Source organism: Mandrillus leucophaeus, unplaced genomic scaffold, assembly GCF_000951045.1.
Source record: "Mandrillus leucophaeus isolate KB7577 unplaced genomic scaffold, Mleu.le_1.0 Scaffold123, whole genome shotgun sequence".
Classification (NCBI taxonomy): Eukaryota; Metazoa; Chordata; class Mammalia; order Primates; family Cercopithecidae; genus Mandrillus; species Mandrillus leucophaeus.
In genome coordinates, this window is record NW_012100654.1 from 2,623,268 (window position 1) to 2,649,884 (window position 26,617).

The following is a 26,617-nucleotide window of genomic DNA, read 5'->3' on the forward strand; positions in this document are numbered from 1 at the left end:
CTCACTTCTGTGGCCATCAAAGGAGTCATCCCTCTGAAGCAACAGAAAGGACTGAGAGAAGGGATGGAGACTCTAACCCTGGCTGCAGGGCCCTCTGATGCACATGTCACATTTTCTCCAAGGGAGACTTTCCGATGGTCCCTGTAAGTCACCCAAGGAGGATGATTCTCTGATTTATTTCTACCAGGGAACAATTCAGAGAAAGAAACTACTATACATTGAATAAAATTACTCCTGTTTTAAACCTGTTTCATAAAAATAATTCCCTAACAGCACCCAAGTCATTTTAAAAATCCTCTTAGCCCTGTGCATATTGCTGTACAGATGAAAGGGTAACACACTGCATCTTTATGGCCCTGCTGCCCAGCTCCTGCCTTTTCTCCCACAGCAGCATTATCTTATCCGGTGCATTCCTAGTTCCCCAGTGTCAGAGAGCTGTGTTTCCTCCATTAGACTGGAGGCCCCAGGAATGAAAGAACCATGTGTTTTTCAAGCAGTGCATAATGCCTAACTGTGGTAGATTTAATTATTGTTCAGCCACTATTCATTCTCCTCTCCTAACCTTCATAGGAGGCATTGCTGCCTCACTGACGTTGGCTTGGCCATGTGACTTATTTTAGCCAATGAGATGAAAGAGAATATGACACAAGCAAAGACTTGAAATGCACTTATATGGTAGATTTTGGACTCTTGTATTCCTGCCTTTAACTATAAATGTGCCTGAGATGGCTTCAGGTCAAGGAGGACAAGAGACATGGGAACAGATCTAGACCCAGTCTGCATCTCAAAGCCTAGTTCTACCAAGTTCAGCCAAGATCAACTGAACCCCAGACACTTAAGCAAAAAAAATAAATGTTTATTATTTTATATCACTGAGTTTTGGGGTGTTTTGTTACACAGCACTATGGTGGTAACAGCTGACTAATATATTGTCCAAATCTAGCCTTTAGTATACACCCAACTTCTATTTCAACACCTCCCTATAGATCTGGTAAGTTTGAGAAATTTATGAGAAACAAACCCCATGGTCCAGTGCTCAAATGGCAAGGATGATAAGGAAGCCAACTGTGGTGTTTCCACAAATTATTCTTCAAATGTTAGTACGGAGAGGACTGGCTTTTCGCTGACGTTAAGTACTGCACATTAACACTGCAAGGCAGAAAATAGTCCTCTGTCAATCTCAGCCCCACAAGCCCCACAGTCCTTTCCCTCACCTGTTCAGAAGTTTTGTAAAAGGCCACAGAGGCATTGACCAGTTTTAGCCGGTCTTCCATCTTCAGCATGAGCTGCTGCCAGTGGAGGGCCACCTTCTCAGCACATTCCCGGATGGCATCGGCATCGTAGTGGCCGGCCTGGAGCAGCACCTCGGCTTTCTGCTGTACCTGCAGGGCACTCTGGTGCGTCTTCTGCAAGGAAGTGGCATGAAAGAGGGACTGGGCACAAGGAGAGGAGAGAAAGGTCCGTGGGAACAACCCAGGCGTGGTATGGGAGGGGGTGGAGTGAGGCGTGAGTGAAAAGATGCAGAGAAGTTAAAGAGCTTTAAATGACTGATCCATTTTGTCATGACCATTAATACATTATTATTTTTAAAGCATATTTTAAAAAAGAATATCATACATTTTTATTAGCTAATCTCTCACGACCCTAAATTCTGTCCCCATTTCTTTCTTTTTCCTTGCAGCACTCTAGATTTTAAGGACATTTCAGTTTCTATAGAAGGGAAACAGAAGTTGTGTATCAATCTGCTCCCTAACTGGTTCATAAATTTCCTTCGCATATAGAATAATAAAATTGTACATTGAGTTTTCAAAGGAGGTTACTACTGCAGTCCCATTTTACAGATCAAGTACAGACAGCACATGAAAAGAAACTTCATGTAATACAAATCTCAGCTAACAATGCAATCATTTAAAACATTAATAATCAGTTGAAAAAGATTCCATTTGAAGGAATAAATTTGGAAGGTTAACAAAGCTAGAGAATAATCTCCTACATCATCCCTTAATTACTTCACCAGGGGGCACAACAGTCCAGGAGATAATTCACCTCAATACATAATCCCCCTGTTATTTACATATCCCTTCAGGAGATACATATATATGTAGAAGGTCTATTTTCTTTCTTTTTTCTTTTCTTTTTTTTTTTTTTTGAGATAGGGTCTTGATCTGTCACCCAGGCTGAACAGTGCAGTGCAATGATGCAATCATGGCTTGCTGCAGCCTTGAACTGGGCTCAAGCAATCCTCTTGCCTCAGGCCCCAAAGTAGCTGGATAGCTGGGACGACAGGTGTGTGCCATCACACTTGGTTAATTTTTCACTTTTTGTAAAAATGGGATCTTGCTGTCTTGCCCAGGCTGGTCTCAAACTCCTAGCTTCAAATGATCCTCTGGCCTCAGCCTCCCAAAGTGCTGGGATTACAGGCAAGAACCACCACACCTGGCCAGAAGGTCTATTTTTTTTTTAATCCTTTCTGATTTAGGCTAAATGTGCTATGTGTTATCTGAGTTTATATTAACTGTAGAAGGTGAGGAGAACTAGGGTGGCCGGGAAAGAACCAAATGGGATTAAGATTTACTAAGACAAAATACGGATGTGGATGATCTATAAGAGAATGTTAGAGCCCCACTGACTTGACAGAGCTAATATCATCCCAACCTCAACTGCTGGGATTGTTCCAGACTGATGGAGTAGTACTAATTTGGTCTTTGCACTTTGAGGAAATAATAGTTCAGCTGGCAGTGAAAAAGAACAGCTAGAACTCAGTAACTTACTCCAGAATTATTTTCTTCTTGGGCAGCAATTCTAGACAGTTCCCAAGAGCTAATCCACTCTGCACTCCCTGTGTCTGAGTAGAGCCTTACTTGTTTTCACCTATACCTCTCCCTGATTCCCACCATGATGGCCCTTCACCCTCATTCCAGATTGCAGTCTACACATTCTCATTTATCTTCTCCAGTCTATCCCCCACCTCTGGCTTCTCTTCACCCTCTCCTGAATCTGTACTCAGAGTTAGCAATGCTAGCATGACCTCCTTAGCAACCTAGACTCCCTCATTCCCTGCCTTGCCACCGAGTCAGCCCTCGATCCGATCCTGATGACCACATCAGCATTTGGGTTCCTAATTGCTTAACGAAGCTAGAGAAAGTAAGCTAGTGGGTGGAAACAATCCACTACAAATCCCTGGTTTTCTTCCTTTGTCTTGCTTAAAGGCACCATTTTCTTTTCCTGTCTCCTAAATGTAGAGGTACCAAGGTCAGCTCTTCCCCCACCCCCACCCCCACCCCTGCCCCGCTGCTGCAGCGCTCTCATCTCTTCCCTTGGTTTCTATTGTTTTCTCTCTGCAGATGACTCCCCAGTCTATGTCTCTTGTCTGACATCTGACTCTTCTTCAGTTGCCTTCAGACGCAAGGGTGAGTTGCCTGCACAGGTCTCACCCTAGTTAGGAGCAGCACTGATTCAGTTGATCTAGCTGTCTGTCCTATGTCAGCCTGCCAGAAAGATGCATTCAGTAAAAGTGATCTTCCTGGAGAGAGGAGAGGCCCTCGCCAGTGAATGGGAAAGGCTTTCCTGCTCTATTAGAGCCTCTACCTCTCCTAGACAGCTTCTCAACTTCCACAGCTGAAACTAAACTCCTCTTATCTTTAAAACAGTTTTCTTATGGTAATCTGCCACTTCTGTTGGCACTCTCCTTCTCTCTCCTCCTAGGATTACAATCTTGACATCATTCTTGCTTGCCGTTCCCCTCTCCCTAGTCCCAGCCCTGCCCTCACCACTTTACACACAGACTGTTGTGGTGATGACCTAATGAGTCTTCTTGCCTTCCATTTCTAATTCATAAAATTCATCCTTTACATTTTTAACAGATTCCTTTAATTCTCTGTAATGGGAAGTATTAGCATTATAAGACTTCTAACATCTTTTCCAGCTCTAAAACTCTCATTTTATGTCATAAATGCCACTACCTTCTCTCAATTCAAGCCTTCAGTGGTCTTCCCATTGCTTTGAAATTAAGTCCAAACTTTGGAGGCTGTCATTAAAAGGCCCTCATTACAACATGGTCCCAAACTACTTCCATAACATGATCACGAATTACTTCCTTACAAAAACCCTTTGAAAACACACCACGTACTTTCTTGCTTTTGCTGCCTTCATTCTTCCTGCCTTTTATGGCTGTCCAAATCTCTCCCCATACATGTTCCAGCTTCCCTTTGAGACTCAGCTAAAGTCTACCCTCCTTGGATGAGGCCTTTTCAGATAGCCAGAGACTCACTGTAAACCACCCTCTTCTGAACTTCTATGTCACTCATCTAACACTTGGCTGATTCTCCTTACTTAGACTGTGACACTCTCAAGGCAAGGATGGTTTGAAAAATCATAAGCACTGTGCTTATGCATATATTTTCTAGTTCTCTCAACATGACTACGAGGTGGATATTATTACTCCCAATTCACAGATTAAGAAACTGAGGCTCAGCTGGCTAAGTGACTTGACCAAAAATGTACAACCCAAAGAAGTAATGAAACCAGAATTAAGACTCATATTTGACCTATTCCCAAACCTGTGTTCTTTCTACTATAGCTCATCATATCATTTCATCTCTAGCAATTAGAACAGTATCTATAGTATCTCATTTGGAGGAAGGGTTCACCAAATGAACATTAACAATTATGATAATTATCTGGCCTCTTTTCAATATCTAAAATGAGCATAGAATTGTTATCATAAAACAGTTATATATTTTTCTCTGACAGTGGAGGAGTAACCTTGATTTTCCCACAATATATGGAAATATATATTATATATAATATATATACAAATGTTCTTTCTTACTTTGAAATTCATTATCATGTAATAGTCCTGGGAGTACCTTTCCCCTTTAATTTCCTAAATGATAAACTCTTATCCATATAACATAATCTTTGCCTTGCTGAGCTTAAGTAATTATTTTGCACTTATTTCTACTCCCCATTATCTAATCCTGTTGAGTGCTATATCCTTAAGACATGGATTATCAAGGACATTAATATTTAGTAGGAGTACACAGAAGAGAATGGAACTGAATCAACTGAATTTATTATCCAGTTTTAGCTACTTCTTCTGACATAATGCTTATTCTTAAAATGCATAAGAGGATTTCAAAGAACAATAGATTTTGAAGTTCACAGTTCAAGAAGATTAATCAGCCACATCTTAGATACTAACAAATAATATTCTGGGTTTGACAAAGCTAAATTTCTTTCAAATGCTCTGTACTGCTTTCCATCCTGAATGGCTCTGGGAAAGACTTCTTGAAACCGAGGCCACTTCAGGTAAAAATCCTGACCTTCCTTAGAAAGACCAAAACCTTCAATCTAATGAGGTCACCCAAGATATTATAAGTTAGCAAACATCATAGTTTGCCCATGACAGTTCCAGTATATGCCTATTTTTCTGGCTTAGTTATTAATAATTCCCTTCTTCACCTTTAAAGGATATCATTTAAACAATAAATTATATGCATCCTATTTACTACTTTTTTATTTTCCCTGATGGAACCCAGGGTTCTTTCTTAGGGTTCAAGAAAGAAGTCAAATTATGCTCCCCACCAATAATCATTGTAAAGGCCTCTAGTAACACTGTCAAAGTGGGTTAAGCCAAACCCAACTGCTTTCACTCCCTTTGAAACAGCTTATCTTCCCTGGCATATTTTCCTTCTGATGGAGAGCCTAGTCTGAACTGACACATTTAAGGAGAAATGCAGGCCACCTGGAGAAGGAGCATATGTTGCAATTCTGGTTCTGTTCCCTTCATTGTTCTAGGCAATGCAGACTCTCCCTACCTTTCATTCCCAATATCTTCTAGAAATCCTAATTGCTCTGCCATGCCCTCTCGAGACTAAGTGGCCTATATCTCAACATCAATTCCAAGAATATTTGATCAAGTTGTATCCAGAGAGAAACCCAGAACTGATTAAGAGGTGTTTATGCTTAGTGAGCCTCTATTCTGTAAAGATGAAATGGTGTCTAACACAAATGAATACATACTGCATATGCAGTCATGTGGAATATAGTCATTTCAAGCACTGTGAATACATTTACCCATGCTTCCTCAAAAGCTCATTGAGATGCTTAAGTGTGTTATGACATTTGGTCTTACTTGCCCACCATTTGATTTAGGCAAACCTTCTCACCAAAGATAAATAAAGAGGAGGTATGGCCAAGAGCTGTCTTCATTCTGCCCAGCATGCCTCATAACTGTGCTATACCTCTAGTCTGATCACTCAGCCTTCATTTTCTTCGTTGCTGCTATGACTGTGGGAACTTGACTGCTGTGTGTCCAATTCTTTTTTTGTTTTTGAGACAGGGTCTCACTCTGTCACCGAGGCTGGAGTGCAGTGGTACAATCTCAGTTCACTGCGACCTCCACCTCCTGGGTTCAAGCAATTATCCTGCCTCAGCCTCCCGAGTAGCTGGGATTACAAGCACCCACCACCATGCCTGGCTACTTTATTTTTGTATTTTTAGTAGAGATGGGGTTTCACCATTTGGCCAGGCTGGTCTTGAACTCCTGACCTCAAGCTGTCTGCCCATCTTGGCCTCCCAAATTGCTGGGATTACACACGTGAACCACCATGCCTGGTCCTGTTTCTTGATTATAACCCCAATCCTGATTTTTTCTTTATAGTGAATATATCCTAACACTGTGATATTTCGGTGTGTCAGAAAGCTACAATAGAGACAGCTGATGGTAATAAAACTTATTTCCTCTGGTTAATTCTGCCTTAGAAAATGATTTGCTGATGCAGTGTGTGCAATATGAAGTTTGTTTTTAAATCTCAAATCCCAGACAGTTCTTCTAGTACTAGTAATGGTTCCTAAGAAAATATCATGCATCTTAACACTGTTTATACATCCACGATGGTTTCCGGGAAATTAAATGGTTGCAATCAATCAACACTAGCTTAAAAATGGCGAGCAATCAGTTGGATTACTGCATAAAAAGACACAGGCAATTAAAATTTTATTATTTTGCCATCATTGCTGTAGAAATGACCCATTAACAATCTTTTTTTTTTTTTAAGCAAAAGATAACATCTTTGCATTTCTTACACACTCAGAAGTGGGTTGAATTCTATACTGAACCACAAGTAATGAATGTCTTTGAAGTTTTCATTCTGTCTCTTTTCCCATTGGTAATTACCTTATTTTATTTTTAATATAGTTCCCGTGTCCCATTTCCTACTCTTTTTCCTACACCACTCTAAAGCAATCAGTTCAAGTCTCTCTGGGAAGGACAATGTCCTAGTAAAAAAGGATAATTAAGGGTACTTAAAGCAAGACAAAATTTATATTAGATTATCATAAATGAAGTTTTATTTTTAAATAGCCTTCTAAAAAGTCCCTGTTGATGAACTTCTTCTGGTTGCAGTTTATTCTTTAAATATTGTTCTACCAGCATTATTGAACAACTACTTTCAGCGGGGTAAAAATATCTGGTGCAATCTGCTCCAGCGCTCATTATCCTTGTTAAAAGGCAGACTCTGACAATAGTATCTAAGGGTTACATGTAAACCAAATGGTTAAAAACAGGATCCTAATTTATAATGACCTTTGTACTTGTTTATCCTCAATCTTGAGTGATCTTCACCAGAAGTGACTTCTAACCTTTTACTTTTACATTTCCTCACATGGTACATATCTAGAATGTATTAAAAAAACCAATGTACCAGTGGCCTTAAAGGTTGAAGGTACAGAGAGATAACAAAGATTCTCATATGAAGTGTGAATACTTGTTTTCTAACACCAGGCCTCCCTGGAGGATGAACCCCTGCATTTGCTTCCCCATTAATTTTTGGGTAAGAGGGAGGCTCCCTGGACCATTCTACCTTCGCTGCCTGAAGGAACACCCACACCTGAGAATCACCCTGCCTGAGGTACAGAGCAGAAAGGGGAAGGGAGGACAGTGCAGCCAGATTTGGGTGTTACCTCGATGGCCAGCTGGAACTGCTCGTGCTCCCGCTGCAGCTGCTCTGCTTCGGACAAAGAGCTGGCATTGACCAGGCTGGCGTTGAGCATTGACTCTCCATTGCGGATCCATCCCAGGACCTAGGGAATCGGGACAAGCACACAGATGAATGGCCTTCCGCAGTTTCCCCAGAGCTGTTGCCTCTTCTCACGGGGACTTCAGACACAGAGCTCACTATCATTTATCTTCTGCTGGAGAGAGGACAGCAAAGGTCTCCATAATTTAAATGGTCATCTCCCCAATCATACAGAGTACCTGTGCCATAAGGTACTTACTTTATGTACCTGCTTTATTCCCAGCTCCACGTCACCCCCATCCCAATTTCCTCACCCACATAATGTAAACATTACTTAACATGGTGGTACTGTATACATGTCTAAACTTCCTTCTGGAACATAGGATGGTATAAATAAATACATTCCATCTGTTGGTATCCTTTTCTTTTTTTATAAGGTCCAGTTCAAATAACAACAACTTATGGAAACCTTTTGCACCTAATCTCTCCTGCTAGAAACAATCTCATCTTCATCTAGTGCGAGCATATCATTTTGCATGTACCACCTTTATGGTAGTCACCACAGACTTCCTGGTTTCTTTATTTCAACCTATGTTTCATTCCCCCCTGAGAACATAAACTTCCTGAAATCTGGGGCAATATATTAGTCATATTTTAGTCTCACACAGTACCTAGCACAGTACTTCGCATATAATGGGTGTGGTGTAGTTTTTGAAGTAATGGAGTATACCCAGGTCACACCTGAGCAGTAAGTCTAATCTCCTCTACCCTGCAAAATAACCAAGGGTAGGCAGGTTTGAACTTCAGTAGGTAAACAACCCCAAAAAAGGAGAAAAGAGAAAGAAAACAAGCAAAATAGGAATAACCCATCTTCTGAATCATCAGAAAAACGGGAGTAAGCTATAATATAATCGACTTAAATTATTTAGAGGCCATGGGTAGGCTGAATACAACTTCTATGTGATGTTAACAAGTACTGGGAGAAAGAAAACTCAATGAGGGAATATTAGGATAGAAGAAGAAACAGCTGACACTGTCTAGAGAGTTCTAGGTGAAAAAGGGATGTGGAAATTATCCAGCTAATAAAGTCAGAACAAATAATGCGTTAGGCTCTGAAAACCTACCTGGTGTCTGGTCACCAGAACACTGCCAAATACTTTCCTTATTAGGGAGTCTGAGAGTTTGCTTGGAGAAGAAATAAAAGCTATTCTGAAATTTCAAGATCAGTAAATACCACCCATCTATCACCTCATGCCAAAGGAGAAAGACACCACTATCTGTTTCAGATTTGCTTTCATATTTTTCTCCCCTCTACTTCCTCATATTGAACAATTAGAAAATACCAAGCCTAGTCTCGTGCTCTATAACTCATAGGCACCTCTCAAATTTCATCCCTGGGCAAAAAATGACTCATGCCTTATTGTGTATAGATAACATCAGGTCATAAATCCCACTAAAGCTGGGCTACTTGGATTGAGATGTTAATTCACAGCCAGGCTGGCAGATTGTAGATGAGATGCCAATCTGTAAAGCAATTAGTTACAGGAAATAACTGCTCAGGGTGTTCACGTGAAATCCCTGTTGTCACTGGTGGACTGTGGCTGGCTGCCTAGAGGTGCTAATTATTTTGAAAAGTTGCCTGTAACTTTGGGCGCATGCATTCATAGACTGCATGCCCAAATGCCTCATCTCTTTGGGAAATGGAGTTTACGGTATCCCTCTGCCATGATTTACTGCATTTTGTTTGGTCTGAAGATTCATTTGAGAGTGTCAGCGAAACGACTTCTCCAAGTGCATCACACATCAATGCCTGTAGGACAATTTGACTCCCTTTGGACCTCTTCAGTTTTGTTAGAAAATTTTTCTCTCCAGTTTCAGTCAACAGGAAACATGAATTATAGCTATGGTGGTGGGATCCCTACTTACCAGCTTCCCATTTAGAAACATCATGGGTTTCAGTACCTACTTTTTAAATTATATCACGTCATTTCCTGTTCATTTTTATTTACTAAATGCTGTTTAAAAAGGCATTCCAGGACTTTAAAGTGGGAGATTAGATTTTAGGAAGCTAAAAATGCATGGTAGTTTACATCCATAGCTTAGCTCCAGAGTGGGGCTGATCCCTATGAAAGAGTCAGTCCTGGACGTAGACCTGGCATAGCAGAAAAATAACATAACATACGGAGTCAGAAACGCGGCTTTTTACTTACCTGGAAAAATCACTTAACCCCTCTGAGTCTCAGTTTTCTCATCTGTAAAATAAGGATAATTGTACCTTCCTTTTCTGCATTGCAGGGTTGACGCAACAATGCGTAAAATGTAAAGTCTGATGATTATGATGGTACTGGTGGTGATTTTTAGTTTGGAGAAAAGCTGGATAATAAGGTGATTATTTATACCTCTCTTAATGAGAAGAGAGCTTTATTCCAGTGTCTGTATGAGCTTACTGGCATATTCTGACGTGATGTAGCTTCCTTAGCTGTTTTGTCATCATTATCCTTTTACTGTGATCACTGATAACCCTTGTTGGTATAATTTTCTATTACTGGTATTTTTAATCTTCCAGGTTCATACAACTGGCTAGTTAGTCTTCTGTGAGCATACAAATATGTGCAAGTTAAGAAACATCATAACTAAAATGAGAAAATGTTGGTTCTACTAATCTTGAGCTGTGTGACCTTGCAAACATCATTTAAGCTCCCCAAGGCTCAGTTTTCTCATCTGTAAAATGTGAACACTTTCCTTGCATAAGGCTTGGGGTAAAGAAAAAATAAAATAATTAATGTAAAAGTATTTTTCAAACTGTAAAATGAATATTGACATTGATCAAACATTTTAGGCAACAATTTAGCCAATAGGTTAGATGATCTTTAAAGATAATTTCCAGCTCTAACATTCCACACTACTTTCAAAACTCAAAGAGTGCCCCTAGGGTGTCCAAGAAAATCAGTTACATAGAAATGAAGGACTGAAAGAATATCACTGCTTGGGGACTTAAGAGCTAGGTCAAAAGTTCAGCTCAGTCTGAGCTTGAGGGGGAACTGTACATGAAGATCTATTGCTTCTTCAGGCCAGGAAAGCTCAGCTAAGCCCAAGTCCGGAGAATGGATTTGAGTAAGTGGATGAAGATATCCACAAATGGTGATGCCATTTAAGCTGGGCAGGCTGAGCCTTGTAACCATGTAGACTGGAAAGTCGCCTGTAGATGGCTGTGTTCTCAAGGTCACACCTACAGCAAAGCTATGAGGTTGTACTCAAGGCAACTGACTCTAAGGACCTCTATTATAGATGATTTATCACAAGGCATAGTTGTTTCTGAAACTCTAGCCACAGGAAAAATAATCAGCTCCTCAGATGGTAGCACGGAGCCTGTCATATGTCCAGTATTCCTTAGTTCTAAAAATCCATGACCTATGAGACTGCAGATGTTCATCCTTCATGGTTTATAGACTGTGGCCATATGTCCTCTTAATTATCTCCATTTTGAAACAAAAGGATGGTACTTGTCCTGTTGGCTGCCCCTCTTTTGGCTCTACTTCAATTCCTCTCTTTTATATTCAGTCAACAGAACTGAACACAGTATTCTCCACAAGAGAATGAGGACACATTAATATTTTCTCCTTTGTCCTAAATGTCCATCTTGATTATATGCAAATTTTGGCCAGCATTTGGTGCAAAGAAGGAAATTAAGCCAATGTCTTTAGTAATCAAATAAATATAACTTCTTTCCTCATAGCTTAGAGACACAACATTTTATAAATCCATTTTAGCTTATTTTCTGCTAAATGCACTGCTTTGCAGGAATACATACGGAAATTCATTTAGTTTTATGCTCATTAGGGAGGTCTTTCAAATCTTTCTGAATTATCTAATAGATGTGAGGTCATCTTCACCAGAGTAGTAATTTTCCTGGTAGCCATCAGAGCATTCTGTGGGGTTTGAAGAGTAATTTGGCATTGAGTGGTCCAGGGATCTGCTCCATGGGCTGTAATTAGTGGAGTGGTTTCCCTTCAAGGTCCACCATTTCTCTAGGGGTGTTTGGGCTATCTATCTTAGATATAAAGTCCTATATAAACCCTCAGAAAGAAAATCAGTTGCATCAACCAATTTCATTTTTTTTGAGTCCATTAATATAATTTTTAGTCTAATGTCTGTGCCTTCCTTGCTTTTCAGTACTTCAGTTTAATATTATTTTGGTAAAACTACACTTAAGGTTATGATGGGCCATGATCACATCTAAACCTTTAATCTATGAGCTCTAATGACATAGTTGTATCATAATCTATTATTGTCTTCTCCCTTTCTGCCCCCATTAATGGCATTTCAATTAAAGTGTCCTTTTTCTTTCTTTCTTTTTTGAGACTATATTCAAAAGAGACTCTCAAGCTACTGTCTAAATTTAGCCTCACTGATCAATACCGACATCTAAATTAACTCCCTTTTTCCAAGAGTCAACAGCTTCCAAATCAATATTTCCTGCTCCACCAATTTCCATCAAATACAAATGCCTTCTCTGAAACTGGATCAGAGGGCTCCCTAAGGAAAGAGCCTACACTGACAAGGAAAACAAGCCTGTCTAATGAGGCATGGTGGCTTAACCAAGCAGCAGTCCCTTGGCATCTCGAGGACCAATGCCCTTTGCAAAGGGTTTGGTAGATTTCCTGAGAATCCGGTTTGAGCAATTTTGTACAGTCTTGAACGACAATCCCACAGTGTGTCATTTTTGTCACGGTAGAAATAAGGAATCTTCCCACCCCCACAGAAGAATTCCTTTTTTGTCTCCCCACTCATGATATTATAAAGGGGAATGTATATAGATATTAGTCCACCCCAGATTATTTATATGTAGACAGTCCACTCCCTATTTAACAAAATACTTATCATCAGCCCAGTCTCCTCCTATATAGGATGTATAGTTGGAGAATGAATATATTTCTATTTTAATATCAGCCAAGGAAAAGAGAATTAGGGAGCTGAATCTACCACTGGTGCTGGAGAAAAATAAATTAAAAATCAGAAACAAAAGCAAATTTATATATTCCATTTCAAAGTCAAATAGGAATGATTTTCCTGTTATGTTTTGTTCAGATGGTCATTCCTGCCACCTTCCACTGATGGAAATAACCAAGTAGGTGCAGCAGAGGACTTCGATGACCTGCTGGAGCCTTGCTGACCTCAGACAGGTGCCACCCTCTCCATCAAGCTTAGGCTATGCCTGCTCCTGTCCTCTCATACATGGTACTGCTGAGGTCAGGAAAACCTAAGACCATTCAGCTAGAAGGATTCTTATTTTAAATTTTGAATTGATAAACATAATTGTACATATTTATGGTATACATGTGATATTTTGATACAGATATACCATGTGTAGTGCACATTGTAACTGGGATAACCATCACCTCATTTATTTGTGTTGGAAACATTCAAATTCCTTTCTTTTAGCTATTTTGAAATATACAATAAATTGTTGTTAACTATAGTCACCCTACTGTACTATACCACACTAGAATATATTCCTTCTAACTGTAATTTTGTCCCCATTAACCAACCTCTCCTTATCATCCCCTCCCCTCTACCCTTCTCTACCTCTGATAGCCACTACTCTACTCTCCACTTCTATGAGATCTACTTTTTTAGCTCCCACATGCATGTAGTATTTCTGTGCCTGGCCCATTTCACTTCACCTACGTTGGAGGGCTTCTATTTCTCCTGGGACCACATGGCAAGAGTGGGGGCCAGCAGAGGCAAACTGTAGGACCTTGGATTTAGGAGGCCTGGGCTGAAGTTTCAGCTGACTAGTCAAGAGGGCTTGGGAAGCACTAACCCTATGGTACCTTAGTTTCCTCATTTGAAAAGTAAGCATAACACCACTTCTCCCCATGGGTATGTTCTCTTAAAATGAGATTATAAATGAGAAAGGATTTCTCATATGAAAAGAAAGTCCAGCCTTAACTACTAAGTCGCAGAATTAGAAATACTCATTATTGTTCTGGGCCTGCTAGGATTTCCATCAAGTCCTTATAAATAACATGTCTCTCTGGAGACTCAGGTTTGATCCCAGTGTCATTAAGCAGAAACAACCTGGAGGGCAGCACTGTAACCCTGCCTTGCTTGGGGCTCAGGAATGTAATCTGCATGGAATACAGATCTTTAGCATGGCGTGTGTGGGCTATAGCTCAGCACTGATTGGAAGAGATGGGGAGTGGAGAAGATAGACTTATAATAAATAACAATATAATAACTAAGACAGAGGCATTAGAGGAAGGAATACCTTTAATATAAGGAATCAAGCAACAATTTAACAAAATAAGATGCTTTTGGCCCTCATACTAAATTAAAAGGCTTTAATTCTAAAAGTTCCAGCATGCTGAGCTATGGTTTTCTGAAGAAAAAAGGTAAAAGCTCCAGCAGCCACTACAGACAAGAAAAAAACGTGTTTAAAAGATGCTTCTTTGCTTAGGATGATTTGGGTAGAATGGGGCAGAAAGGGGCAACCACAGGAGTGATGTGGTACCTGCTCTGCTGGGAACCCCTCTGGGACCTGTGGAGAGCGGTGATGTGCTCTCTCCTCAGGGTGATCGTGGTCTGCTGACCTCTTAAGCTTCAGTGGCCTCATCTATAAAATGGGAATAAAGTCTACTTCAGAGAATGGTTGTGAGGATGGATGAAGATGTGTGTAACACGCCCACAGCACTCAACAAAATGGAACTATTATTATACTTTTACTTCTTCACCCCCACCTTTGTACAAATAGCGAATTAAAACGATTACCACTTAGTCTGTTCTTAATATATGTACTTTTTGTAATTTTTATTTTTTGGAAACAGGGTCTTGCACTGTCATCCAGGCTGGAGTGCAGTGACATGATCACAGCTCACTGCAGCTTCAAACTCCTGGGCTCAAGCGATCCTTCTTCCTTAGCCTCCCAATTAGCTGGGACCACAGGCATGTGCCACCACATTCAGCTAATATTGAACATTTTTTGTGCAGTCTCACCATGTTGTCCAGGTTGGTCTTAAACTGCTGGCCTCAAGTGACTCTCTTGCCTTGGCCTCCCAAAGTGCTGGGACTACAGGTATGAACCACCATGCCTGGCCTGTACTATTTTAAAAATGTGACATTGGTCATTGTGTGTATGTTCCCACAGGCTCCTAGAGATTAAGCATAAAACGCCTAGCATAATGCTTCATGCAGATAAGCTTTTTCCTTTTTAAAATCAACTTTAATATGGCAAGAAAACTTTCCTATAATAACCATACACACTTTGGAAATAGTGACGGTAATTGCTACTAGTTACTGAATATTAACTATATGTCAGGCACACGGGTGCCCCAAATTAATTAACCTGACTCTATATCCTAAATATGCTTATTGATAAAGGATTTGTATATTTCCCATGGACTGCTTGACAGGATTGAGGATAGAAAGAAAGAATAGATTCAGTGACTGAGGACAAATCTGGAATGGATTGTCACGTAAGCAAGAAATCAAGCATTTGTTGTTTGAGCCATTGGATCATTGGGTCTATTTGTTACTGCAGCCAAGTTTTCAGAAACTAATACAAGTAGTCCTTAACTTACCTATTTTCGAAGTGCTGGTTACTTAAAGGGGCACCTGTGGCTCTGTATGCCTTACCTCATATCAGGAGCAGGTCCCAGGTCAGGCTCGGCTGGCTGAGAAACCCAGGCTGAAGGAAGAAGGGGCCGGGCTTACCTGTTTGACTTCAGCCTGGAGGTGCCGTAACTGGAGGCACTGCTCTAGCCGCTTATGAGTCTGCTCCGCATTGAGCTCCAATTCATGCTGCTTCTCATGGAGAAATTCCAATAACTCTTGCACCTGGGCTGCCAGATCAATGTCTTTTTCACAGATCAACTCAATTCCTGATTTTCAAAAATGGAAACAATTAAAAACCAGCTAGTACTGTGAAGGTTACATTCCTTTCAATATGCATAAGAAAACTGGAATTTGGAAACAGTCATTATTCATACCCTCCCAAACTCTAAACATTCCTCTGTGAGACTGAGCACCACAATGCACCCATGTTTGGGATGCTAAAATTATGCCATCTCTTTTGTATCAACGGATCCTTTGCCTGAGAATTCAATGGATGATCAGCTCCTTATTATCAACAGGAATTAGAGTTATATAGAGGTCCAACCCTAGACACAACAGCACCCAGCAATTCCTGCTGGGGGATTTGCCAACACCCAGAATATTCACAAACAAGCCTCTAAATCATATTGGAAAATCAAAAACCAAACCAAAAGACTGTCCCAGTACTTCTGCCAACGACACACTTCTTTTTTTAGCTGGTCAGATATAATTTATCATTAGATGGTAAGTTCACTTCAACGAGAATAGCTACACAATAGTGATTTTTAAAAATTAATTTTAAATTCCCCGCAAGGGTTGCACATGGACAGTGGTGATTTTATTAGCCAACTACTTAGGTTCTCTAAAAACAGGAATTGTTAGAAATATAAGCTAGCTGTCATATATTATTTATAAAACTCAGGCAAACACACCTAATAAATACAACCCAGCAATATACCACAGGGATAATGAGTGCTTATCCGTTTAGAAAGAGCTTCACATTAAAGTTGTGCCCACACAAGGAGAGTTTGCTCAGTGTTTTTCTACTGGTTTATAATTAGTAAACCCAGCCAGTCACTGACAAGTGTTCTCAAGGTTTATGTATAAACCATCCAACATTAATAAACTGTCAACGATCTGACCTGTAATGGGAACCTTGAGTCAATATATGCCAGCCAGAAGCTGTGGCCCCATTCCTTGTTTACCTCCTTGTCTTACTTTTCCTATATACTTTTCCCAACTCATGAGCACAGGTGCACACATACACTTCCTCTCTTCACCATGCCAGTTCTCCTATTTATACATTATCATCAGCAGGCCCAGGTAGCCGTCATCAAATAAATTTCTGCCTCAGAAATTAACAAACTCGGTGAGAGAGCAAAGGAACTGTCTTAGTAATCAAAGTCCTTCTCTCCACTAGTAACTTGAATTCGATTCCTTACTTGGCTCTCAAAGACTACATGAAAGTGTACTAGCTTTGGAATAGTCCTGAGTTGGAATCCTGACCTTGGGCAAGTGATCTAGACTCTCAGAAGCCTAATTTTGCTCATACGTAAAATATGAATTTACATACCTACCTACTTCATAAGCTACCTACCTCCTAAACTTGTGGGATTAAATGGGATGATGCATGTAAAATATCTCTCATATATACATATTACTGTGTATACATGATACACAATAAATACAGACCACTGCTGCTTAATCCTGTGGCTTTCCTGACTCCTGACTCTTACCTTAAACTTTTAACTTTCTGCCTTCTCACATTCATGCCCTCTTGGTTTCTAAATGTCTCCGACTTGTTGCAAGTTGTGGCCCATGTTGTTTCTTGATTTGGATTGTCTACATATTTCTTATTCGGCCTTGTTCAGATCCTTAGCTCTAGGAAAATCCTAACTCTGGACTGCTTGCTTATTCTGATCCCTGAGTCCACCTGGCTCTGCAGCTTCTTAGTTCTGTCCAAGTCCCTTCCCTGGCTCTTCATCCAACAATCTAGACCCAGTGCAGCTTTGGTCCTGATGCTGACACTTTGTCTGTGATGCTGAAGGACAGGATCTCAACCAATGATGGAGTTCAGACTTAAAAGCCCCGCAGATAAGTCACCAAAAGGTAGTGTACTTCCATGGGGATCAAACCCAAAGGAGCCTGCCAGTCTCAACATATGGCTACCTAAAAAATAAATCCCATTTGAGAGATTTCCCCATCACTCTACTCACATCACCAGAAATCCATCACTGCCACCACCAACACACCTGCAACATATCGTCGGGGGAGTATAAGGAAAGTCTGTACATGCTAAAGAAAATTTATCTCTGGAGGCAAAAATAGTGTTTTATATAAGGACAATATGGGAAAGTGGGAACATTTTTTTTTTCCTGGTGTTACATGGTAATAATTTCAGTATCTTTTCATGTTTATTTTTTTTGTGTCTGTTTCATAATTCCAAGTCCCAGCTCCTGAAATATCTGTGGGAGACAGAGAAAAGAACGGCTTGTTCTTTTGGCAGCCAACTCCTTCCAGTTACTATTTTCAATTACCAAGGGGATGAGGTAGAGCATCTCCTTGACTGAAATAAAAAGTAAGAACACAAAAATTTCTACCTCTGCAGTGCTTGGCATAGTGGGATGACCCCTGACTCTTATCTTTACTTTCTGGAAATGCAATTTAAGATCCATCTGCAGAAGCAGACGCTCTTTCTCACTTCAGTCTCGATGCGGATTTGTTGTAGCTCATACTCATTCTGCATGTGTCTCTGGTGTTCAGGATGCTGGGCTTGGGCAAATGTCTTTCTATGTGAGCCTCATGGCTCAACTCTGCCACACCACATGTTACCTGTCAAAGAGGACAGCCACCTGCTTAGGACATCAAACAGAGCAGTCTCCCAGCAAGTCCTGAGACTCAGTCCCTGCATTTTCATCCATCTCATTTGAGGTTGTTTTATGTGAGATAAACACAGGAAATAAAATGGATGAAGACAATCCTTATTGCACCTCTGCACTTCTCAGGAAGACATCATGTTGTGGATGGAGTAAATGGGAGGAACATGAAGATTTATTCCAGCCACACCTAGAAGAATAGAAATTATCCCCTCTCCCACTGCCCCCAAACACACTGACATGAGTACCAGTTAAAGCCCATCAAATGGTAAATATCTGTCAATCGGCAGCAGGCAGAGTTTGCTTGTGTTGACATTACTGCTCTCAATCTAATGATATATCTGTTTTTCTTAGGGGCTCTCAGAAATGTGAAAAGACATGTTTCCTCTTTCCATCAAGTAGTGGAATATATTTGTGAGGAAATCATTTGTCAGGCTCTTTTTAAAAAGTTCTTTTGAGACTTCTTTCTGATTTGCCCCCACAATTTCCTGTGTCCATACCCCAATCAGAACACTTCCATTCAGGTTGGTTCCTTATTAACCTATCCATGTTGTCCCAGGAATGCAGGCTTCCCGACGCCAGGGCCATGTCAGTCTTATCCATCTCTGCCTCTTCAGGCCCTAGCACAATGCTTCATTCATATCATCCAATAAATACCTAATCAATGAACAAACGAGCCTCTTTAGAGAACTGAGGTCATATGCTGTGGTGGAAAGTACCTGAGAGCTTGGGGGAAGAACTGGCTTAGGTTTGCTCTGTATGCTATGAATGGAGAGACTCTGAGCTTCTCACCCTCTCTGAGCCCGGGTTGCCTTGTCTGTAAAATGGGAATCACAAGGAAGACTTCTCAGGGATGTTGTGACAACTAAGTGAGATACAATGTATACAGTGCTTGGCATCTAGTAGGCTTAAAATATTCATTTTCTCCCTTTTTCCTCTCCCTCAGAGAAATTATAACGAATACACTTTTGATTGCTGATGGAACTATTGAATGGCTTGTACAAAATGTAAATATAAAACCTTACTGACAGGTGTTTATGTACTCGCCTAATGTATATCATTGGAAACTATGGTGGCTTTAATGCTGTTAGACTGCTTCTCTCAACCCTGGCTCACATCAGATTCAGCAGATAATTTTTTTTTTCTTTTAGACTGAGTTTTGCTGCATCACCCAAGCTGGAGTGCAGTGGCGCGATCTCGGCTCACTGCAACCTCTGCCTCCTGGGTTCAAGCGATTCTCCTGCCTCAGCCTCCCAAGTATCAGCTGGAGAATTTTTTTTTAAATCACCGTGTCCTAACCACACCCCAGACCAATAACCTCAGAATCTCTGTGGTCGGGACCCAGTCATTAGTAAGTCTTAAACCTCCAGGCATGATTCCAACATGCAACCAAGATTATGAACCACTGGATAAGATGGTACAATGGCCAGAAACCTGGGGAAACAGATATTCCTTCTGCTACACTCAGCGAATGCTCTGCATTGGTGTTTGTTTAGGGCTAAAAGCCACAGCTAACAACGATAAGCATTAGTTTGCTTTCGTTTGTTACCAGATGAGGGTACCACTTTAATTTCCTCAAGGAGAGAGGTGACCATGGTCTAGAGTAAGATTCAGATATTTCTAGCTATGCTGCCCATACTTGTAACACGTTTTTAAAAACTATGTTCTTTAAATATCGGTATCTGCCTCAGATACAGAACATCTTCTTTTCTCTTTCTTTTCTCCTCCCCTGTCCATTCCTCTTTCTGTGTCACTCCGTCTACCTAACAGTTCAGAAATCACAAAGTCCTTTAATGAGGTTTTTAGATCAGTGTTCTCAACACTGGTTGTACCTTAAAATCACCTGGGAAGTTAAAAAAAATCTGGGCCCACACCAGACCAGTTAACTAAGAGTCCTTGAGGGATGGGGCCCAGACATTGGTATTTTTAAGAAGTTCCCAGGTGATTCTCAATCTACAGCCAGGTTAAGAACCATTGTTTCATATCAAGGTTTCTTCTTCCCCTCCTCTCAGCCCCTCAGATCCACATTCCTATTAACCCCAGAGTAGCTTTCATGTTGAAAATAATAATAATAATAAAAAACCCAGATTTTTTTTCTTTCCTTTTTGACACTAGTAAAATTATTTGTGCTCCATTATTTTTACCTACATGTGTTCACCCACATTGATGTTCATTCTTGATTAATTCAGCAAACGTTACTATTAAGAACTTACTAGGCACAAGACATTGGCTCTGCTAGATGCTGGGAATGGAAAGAGGGAAGAAAGAATTTGTTCCTTCATGCTGCTGAAAAAACTACAGGAACGCAAATAACTTCAACAGAACATAGCATGTGCTAGGAGTACAACATATACTAGTTGCCAAGCTTCACTGAACCCTTTCCATCCTCCCGTGTTATCCCACTTCATCCTCACATGACCCTATGTGGTAAGGATTCTGAAGATCACTACTTTTCAGAGGAAGGCAAGGTTTAGAGAGACAGGTGAATACGTACAAGGACACTCAGGTCCTAAGAGGTGCGGCCGGGATTTCAACCCAGGATTTCCTCTTGATTTTGTATTCTAGCCTTTACGCTCAAGGAGAAGAGTGATCCTCACAAAACTTAATTTATTTTAAGAATTTATTTATTTTTAAAAGTTGGGGTTGGGCTCTTCTCAGGCAAAGTAAATTTTAAGTATCATGGCAACAGACTTCAGAGATTTCTCATTTACAAACATTGTATAAAGAGAGAAGTTGATGCTTTGAGTAAATCACAAAAACAACATATCCATAGGGTATGTCACTCTTGTTTTACTCCTCGAGTCAAGTGTAACAGTCGCATGGTCAGATTTCATGGGAGAGAAGAAGTATGGCCTGGTCAATGAGGGCAGTTAGGCTGAATTACGGAAAGTGAGAACTGGAGGGAACCTTAGGAGTTAAGGCCTGCCACACTAGACAGAAGAAGAAACTAAAGTCTAAAGAGAAAAGGGACTTCCAAAATCAGACTGCTAGTTGGTGGAACTGGACCTTGAATTCAGCCAGCATGTTTCCCCCAACTTCTTTCAGCAAAACCTACCACCTCGCAATTTGAGGCTCAAATAGATGATTCCATAGTGAGGAAAGAACAATGAGCAAATTAAGAAATTGTTCCTATTTACTCTATTCCTGAGCCTGATGTTAAGTTAAGCAAAGGCTTTTGCTTTGGTTAGAGTTGTGGGTACACCAGAGCGATTTAGTAGAGCCTGGCTCAATATTAGAAACTTCACACTTGAAAAGAAGCATATAAAAATTGCCTAGTTCCATTTGCTACTACAAAATCAAAGCATAAGCCCTTATTCAGCATGGACTAAACACCAACAAAAGTTTTAATATTGCTAATTGTCCTTTTTCTAAGACTACAGTTTATTTCACCTTTAGTCCAAATACAGTCCATTAAACAAAGACTGTAACTCCCCAAGCCATTTATTGCCTCAGTCCTGTGTCTCTGAAGTCTTACATTCCTCAGCCACTGGGGGTCAAGGCCCACCTGGGCTCACCTCTTACCCCAACCCAGCCCTCCAGCTCTGGTGTGAATCTACCCTCCATTTCCCTAAGCCCAGAGGTAAGTTAGATGCCTCCCCGGCAGAACCAGGCATTCAGCCATAGACAGGGAGTGAGCATTCCTAAAACCCCTGGATTCATTCTCTTGAAAGCCTCATGGTATACGCCAGACTGAACAGCTAGCTGTGGTAGGAGCAGGAGAACAGCCAGCCTCAGTAAGAGGCGCTGAAGAGGCCAATCAAACCTCTTTTGACAAAGCTCATTTCTAGAACAGGATATTGTGGGGGTGGGCAGCCCATCTGCCTGGGGTGTTTTCACCCACTCAGCCCTCATGGTTTAGGTGGACGCCAAGCACAGCCCACCTCAGCCACAAGCAGTCCTCAGGGACTTCCAGCTCCCAGTAGTCTTTCTGTTACTATGGATACTTGGCTCTTGGGACAGAGGTTGGCTTGCCCAGGGTCACGTCAGCACCCTGGTAGTAAGTGCTGCAGGTGTCCAGGCAGACAAGGCTCCTTTTCCTGCGGGACACATCCACCATGAGAGATGAAGGGTGAGCATCCCTGCATAGCTTCTCTGCCTGTCTCTCTGCTAGATGCTGTGTCTGCATTCTCTTATGGTTCCCAGTCGTAGCTGCATAGACAGCTACAGTGAGTACCATGAGGGCAGGTCATGGGGCTAAATGCCGAGTCCAGGTAAGATTCCCAATCAGAGAAGGGATTATGGTTTCCCCCACTTCCCTAATAAGGTACAGTCCATGTCCTAGAACACTGACTTCCAAATTTTAATTTACCTGGAGATTTCATTAACATATACTTTCAGATTCACAAGTCTGGGATAAGGCCAGCGATTTTGCATTCCTAATCTGCTCCCAAGTGATGCTGGTGCTGCTGGGCCCAGAGCCCACACTGAGTAGCAACATGCTAGGTCAGTGGTGCACAATATCAACTGGAGGGCTAACTGAACCACAGATTGCTGGGCCACACTCTGTTCACCCATAGACTATTTAAGCAACATTGCCTTATTCATGAATCCACCCCTCAGATCAGTCTCTGCTTTGGAATTCTTTGACCCTTAGACTATCTAAGCAACATTGCCACGTACTCTTGTGTACAGGGCTTTAAGAGTATGCGCTGTTTCAATGCCTATAGCAACAGCAAAGGAACCACAGCAAACATTTATGTTATGAGATTCTGATGTAATGGGTTCAGGTATGGGCCCTTGAACTCGCATTTCAAACATATCCTCAGGTGATGCTAATGCTGCTGATATGGGGATCACATTTTGAGAGCCACTGTCCTAGGTCATTCCAGAGATGTCAGCTGTTGTGGCTTAATTATCACAATTAAAAGCAGTGGTTCTTGGCCCTGGCCACACAGTTGAATCACCTGAGGAGCTTTTTGCTGTTGCCCAAGTTTCATTTAGAGGTAGTTAAATCAGAATATCAGGGCATGGGGCCTGGGCACTGTCATTTAAAAAAAGTCCCCAGACAGACTGCAAGGTGAGTAGCCCTTCCTGGGACTACACAGAGCACCAGCTGCATACCTGTGAATAGGCCTGGGTTTCAGCTGCACACCTGTGAACAGGCCTGGGTCTCAGATGCAGTCTGTTCACAGCACAGATGAAAATTCAAGGACAGACTATGTTGACAAAAGTGAACAGAATTTACTAGACTATCTCTCCTCTGGTCAGGAGTGAAGTCCCTTTGAAAGCTGGTCTTTACTCTTTCAGGTCATCAAAAGAAACACAGTACTTTAAAGTTCAGTATGACTGCTAAGGTCCCCCCGACAATCTCAGGATTTCCATATCCTTCAGGATAAGCAGGGACATGACCCAACTGCGTTTTATAGTTGATGGCCTTAGTCCCTGTCTACCTCGTGCTGGAGAGTGAGGCACCTGAGCCAACAAGGACCTGGGTAGGAGGGCAGTGGAGTGGGTTGGGAGGTAGAGTTATGGGCTCTAGCATTCCCCTGGGATGTGACCAGCCATGTGACTTCTTTTCTTCTGGACCAGTGGATCACCATGGCACTCTCTCATTCTAACATCAAAGGCTTACTTGGGGAGTGGGAAGTATAATAGTAAGGACTCACTCACTTGTTAGATAAATTTTGAATAAATCTTGAGCAGGAAAAGAAGTTAAATCTGAGTAACTCAGCCATGTTTTTCTGAGAAGATACAAAATTATATGATCTTGTCATAAATGTTTATCAGTACTGCTTATACTCACCCAAAGACCAGTGATTAAAAATTGAGGAGACTAAGAAGCAGGAACAGGAGACAAGGAGGTAGCTTAGGAGTAGAGGATAGGGCTAGAGAATGCGTGCTGGCAGCAGGGGTCAGGAGCAGAAGAGGAAACCGCTACGCATGTGAATACAATCCATATGAATGTCTGACTGCTTCTGGTTTGTTTTTCCAGGCTACTGTTTTTTAAAGGAATCTGTGCTGATTGCCATCATCGGTTCTCTCACTCTCTCTGCAGACCAGCAGACCCTGGCCCTATTCTCAACTTGAGCACAGCCTAACTGGGTAACCTTGGGCACTATTTCAGCTCTCATGGCTTCCGTTTCTTTTTTTTTTCATCTGACTCCCGCACAGGCTCGAGTGCAGTGGCATGGTCTCTGCTCACTGCAGTCTCCATCTCCCAGGTTGAAGAGATTCTCCTGCCTCAGCCTCCCGAGTAGCTGGGATTACAGGCGTCCACCACCACACCTGGATAATTTTTATATTTTTAGTAGACATGGGGGTTTCACCATGTTCGCCAGGCTGCTCTCGAACTCCTGACCTCAAATGATCCACCCACCTCAGCCTTCCAAAATGCTGGGATTACAGGCATGAGCCACCACACCTGGTCTCGTTTCCTTTCTTTTTCTTTTTCTTTTTTTTTTTTTTTAATGTGGGTAGAAGTCTCTATTCTTTGTAGCTGTAGGAATAAAATGAATAAACGATGTGGCAGTGCTCCTTGCAGGCTAGCTGGTATGCTTGTTTTCATCATTTCCCCTGCCAGAAGAATAAGCAAGGTCACCCACCTGATGCCTGGACCTCCATGATGTACTGGTGCAGATCCTGTCCCTGCTGGATGACCTCAAAAGTCATGTTGTTCATGGCTAGCTTCCGTTCTGTGTGGCGCTGCAGCCGCTGTTCTGCCAGGGTTAGGTCCTCTGTGTTGAAGTCATTCATCTGCCGAAGCAAGTCTTCATTCCAGGCGTCTAGCTCTGCTGTCACCTGTGAGGGAACCACTGTCGTCAGCACAGGCTCACCAGGTCCACGAGAGAATGTTAGGTTTAGACTTACGATTCCAAGCCTTATTCATGAATCCAGCCCTCAGATAAGTCTCTGCTTTGGAATTCTTCAACCCTTAGACTATTTAAGCAACATTGCCATGCACTCTTGTATACATGGTTCCAAGAGTGCTCTCTAGGTTTTTCAATGCCTGTAGCAACAGCAAAGGAACAGCAGCAAACGTTTATATTATGAATTATGGCTTATAGAGTTTTTGCATACTCCTTGCTGTTCAATCCTCACAATAACCCAGTGAGGCAGGCATGATGGAGATCTCCAGGTCCATCTTCTAGAAGAGGAAGTTGACCCTCACACAGACAGATGGGGTGATTCAACCTGCCAGAGACGGATAAAGTTCTTCTACTAACTGCAAAGACTTTGTCTACCATCCCACAGTGGTTGCTGTATTTTTCATAACTAAAGAGGTTCTCAGAAATTAAGTAGCGAGTTTATTTCAGAAACAGAAACAGAGGGCTAGAAAAGCCTGGTGAATGGCCCAAAGTTACACAATCAGTTAAAGAGTAGTGTCCATCAAACCCAGGGGTCCTACTCTGATTCCCATGTTGTATTGTGCAACATTCTGTCCTTCTATTACAAAGGTTGACACCTAAAAATAGTGACTAAACACTAAACAAAATATAAATGTGTAGCATACCTCCAGAAATTCAAGCGGATTTAATCAATTGAAAGGCATTCGTTATTCTAATGAATACTAAAGCATATAATGAATGGAAACATTGCCCCAATAGCAACTTGCTAATTGTTCATTTCTCTACACCTTAACTCACATGACTTCACCAGGTCTACTCTCAGTTTTCTGCAAATAGGGACTAAATCCTGTACTTCCTTTACAATCTCTGCAATCATCCACAGACTAGGAACTCAGAAGACTGAACTAGATAACTCCACCGGTGTGAATCCAAATTAAAAGTTTGTAAACATGGTTTTCAGATCTGCTATCTTGTGCTACCCCCATGACACCCCTATGAAGGCGACAGCATGCGTACTGTCATCCTCTTTTCTCAGGATAGGAAAGTGTCACTCCAGGTCACACATTCCCAGGATGGCCCAGGCCATCTAAGCATATATCCCAGAGCCTTAGTTGAGTAGTTTTCATGATGCTGGGTCTCATGCCAGCTCCCACATGGCATAACCTTCCAAGTTATCAAAAACTGCTGCTCCAGGAGCATCAGTGACACAGGGAGACAGACGATGGACCGAAGCAAGTGGGAGCAGTGCTCTTATATCCCATGCTGGGGCACACATGCTGGGATGGGAAAGCCATGGGTCACAGGATTTCATTTTTGTCTAACAGCAAGACCCTTCTTCAAG

The 26,617-nt window shown here is 41.5% G+C and overlaps 1 protein-coding gene across 4 annotated transcripts in view; it reads right to left on the minus strand.

The window, feature by feature from the left end:
• KALRN (kalirin, RhoGEF kinase) overlaps positions 1–26,617 on the minus strand; it is a 651,545-nt gene that overhangs the window by 303,062 nt on the left and 321,866 nt on the right. For 3 of the 4 annotated variants that reach the window (XM_011971540.1, XM_011971541.1, XM_011971543.1), the window contains exons 14-17: positions 25,033–25,228; positions 15,735–15,901; positions 7,966–8,085; positions 1,215–1,433 (exon numbers count right to left, since the gene is read on the minus strand). In XM_011971540.1, coding sequence (XP_011826930.1) covers positions 1,215–1,433; positions 7,966–8,085; positions 15,735–15,901; positions 25,033–25,228 — 702 coding nt within the window. The remainder of the gene's footprint in view (positions 1–1,214; positions 1,434–7,965; positions 8,086–15,734; positions 15,902–25,032; positions 25,229–26,617) is intronic. The other variant, XM_011971542.1, reaches the window with a different exon arrangement.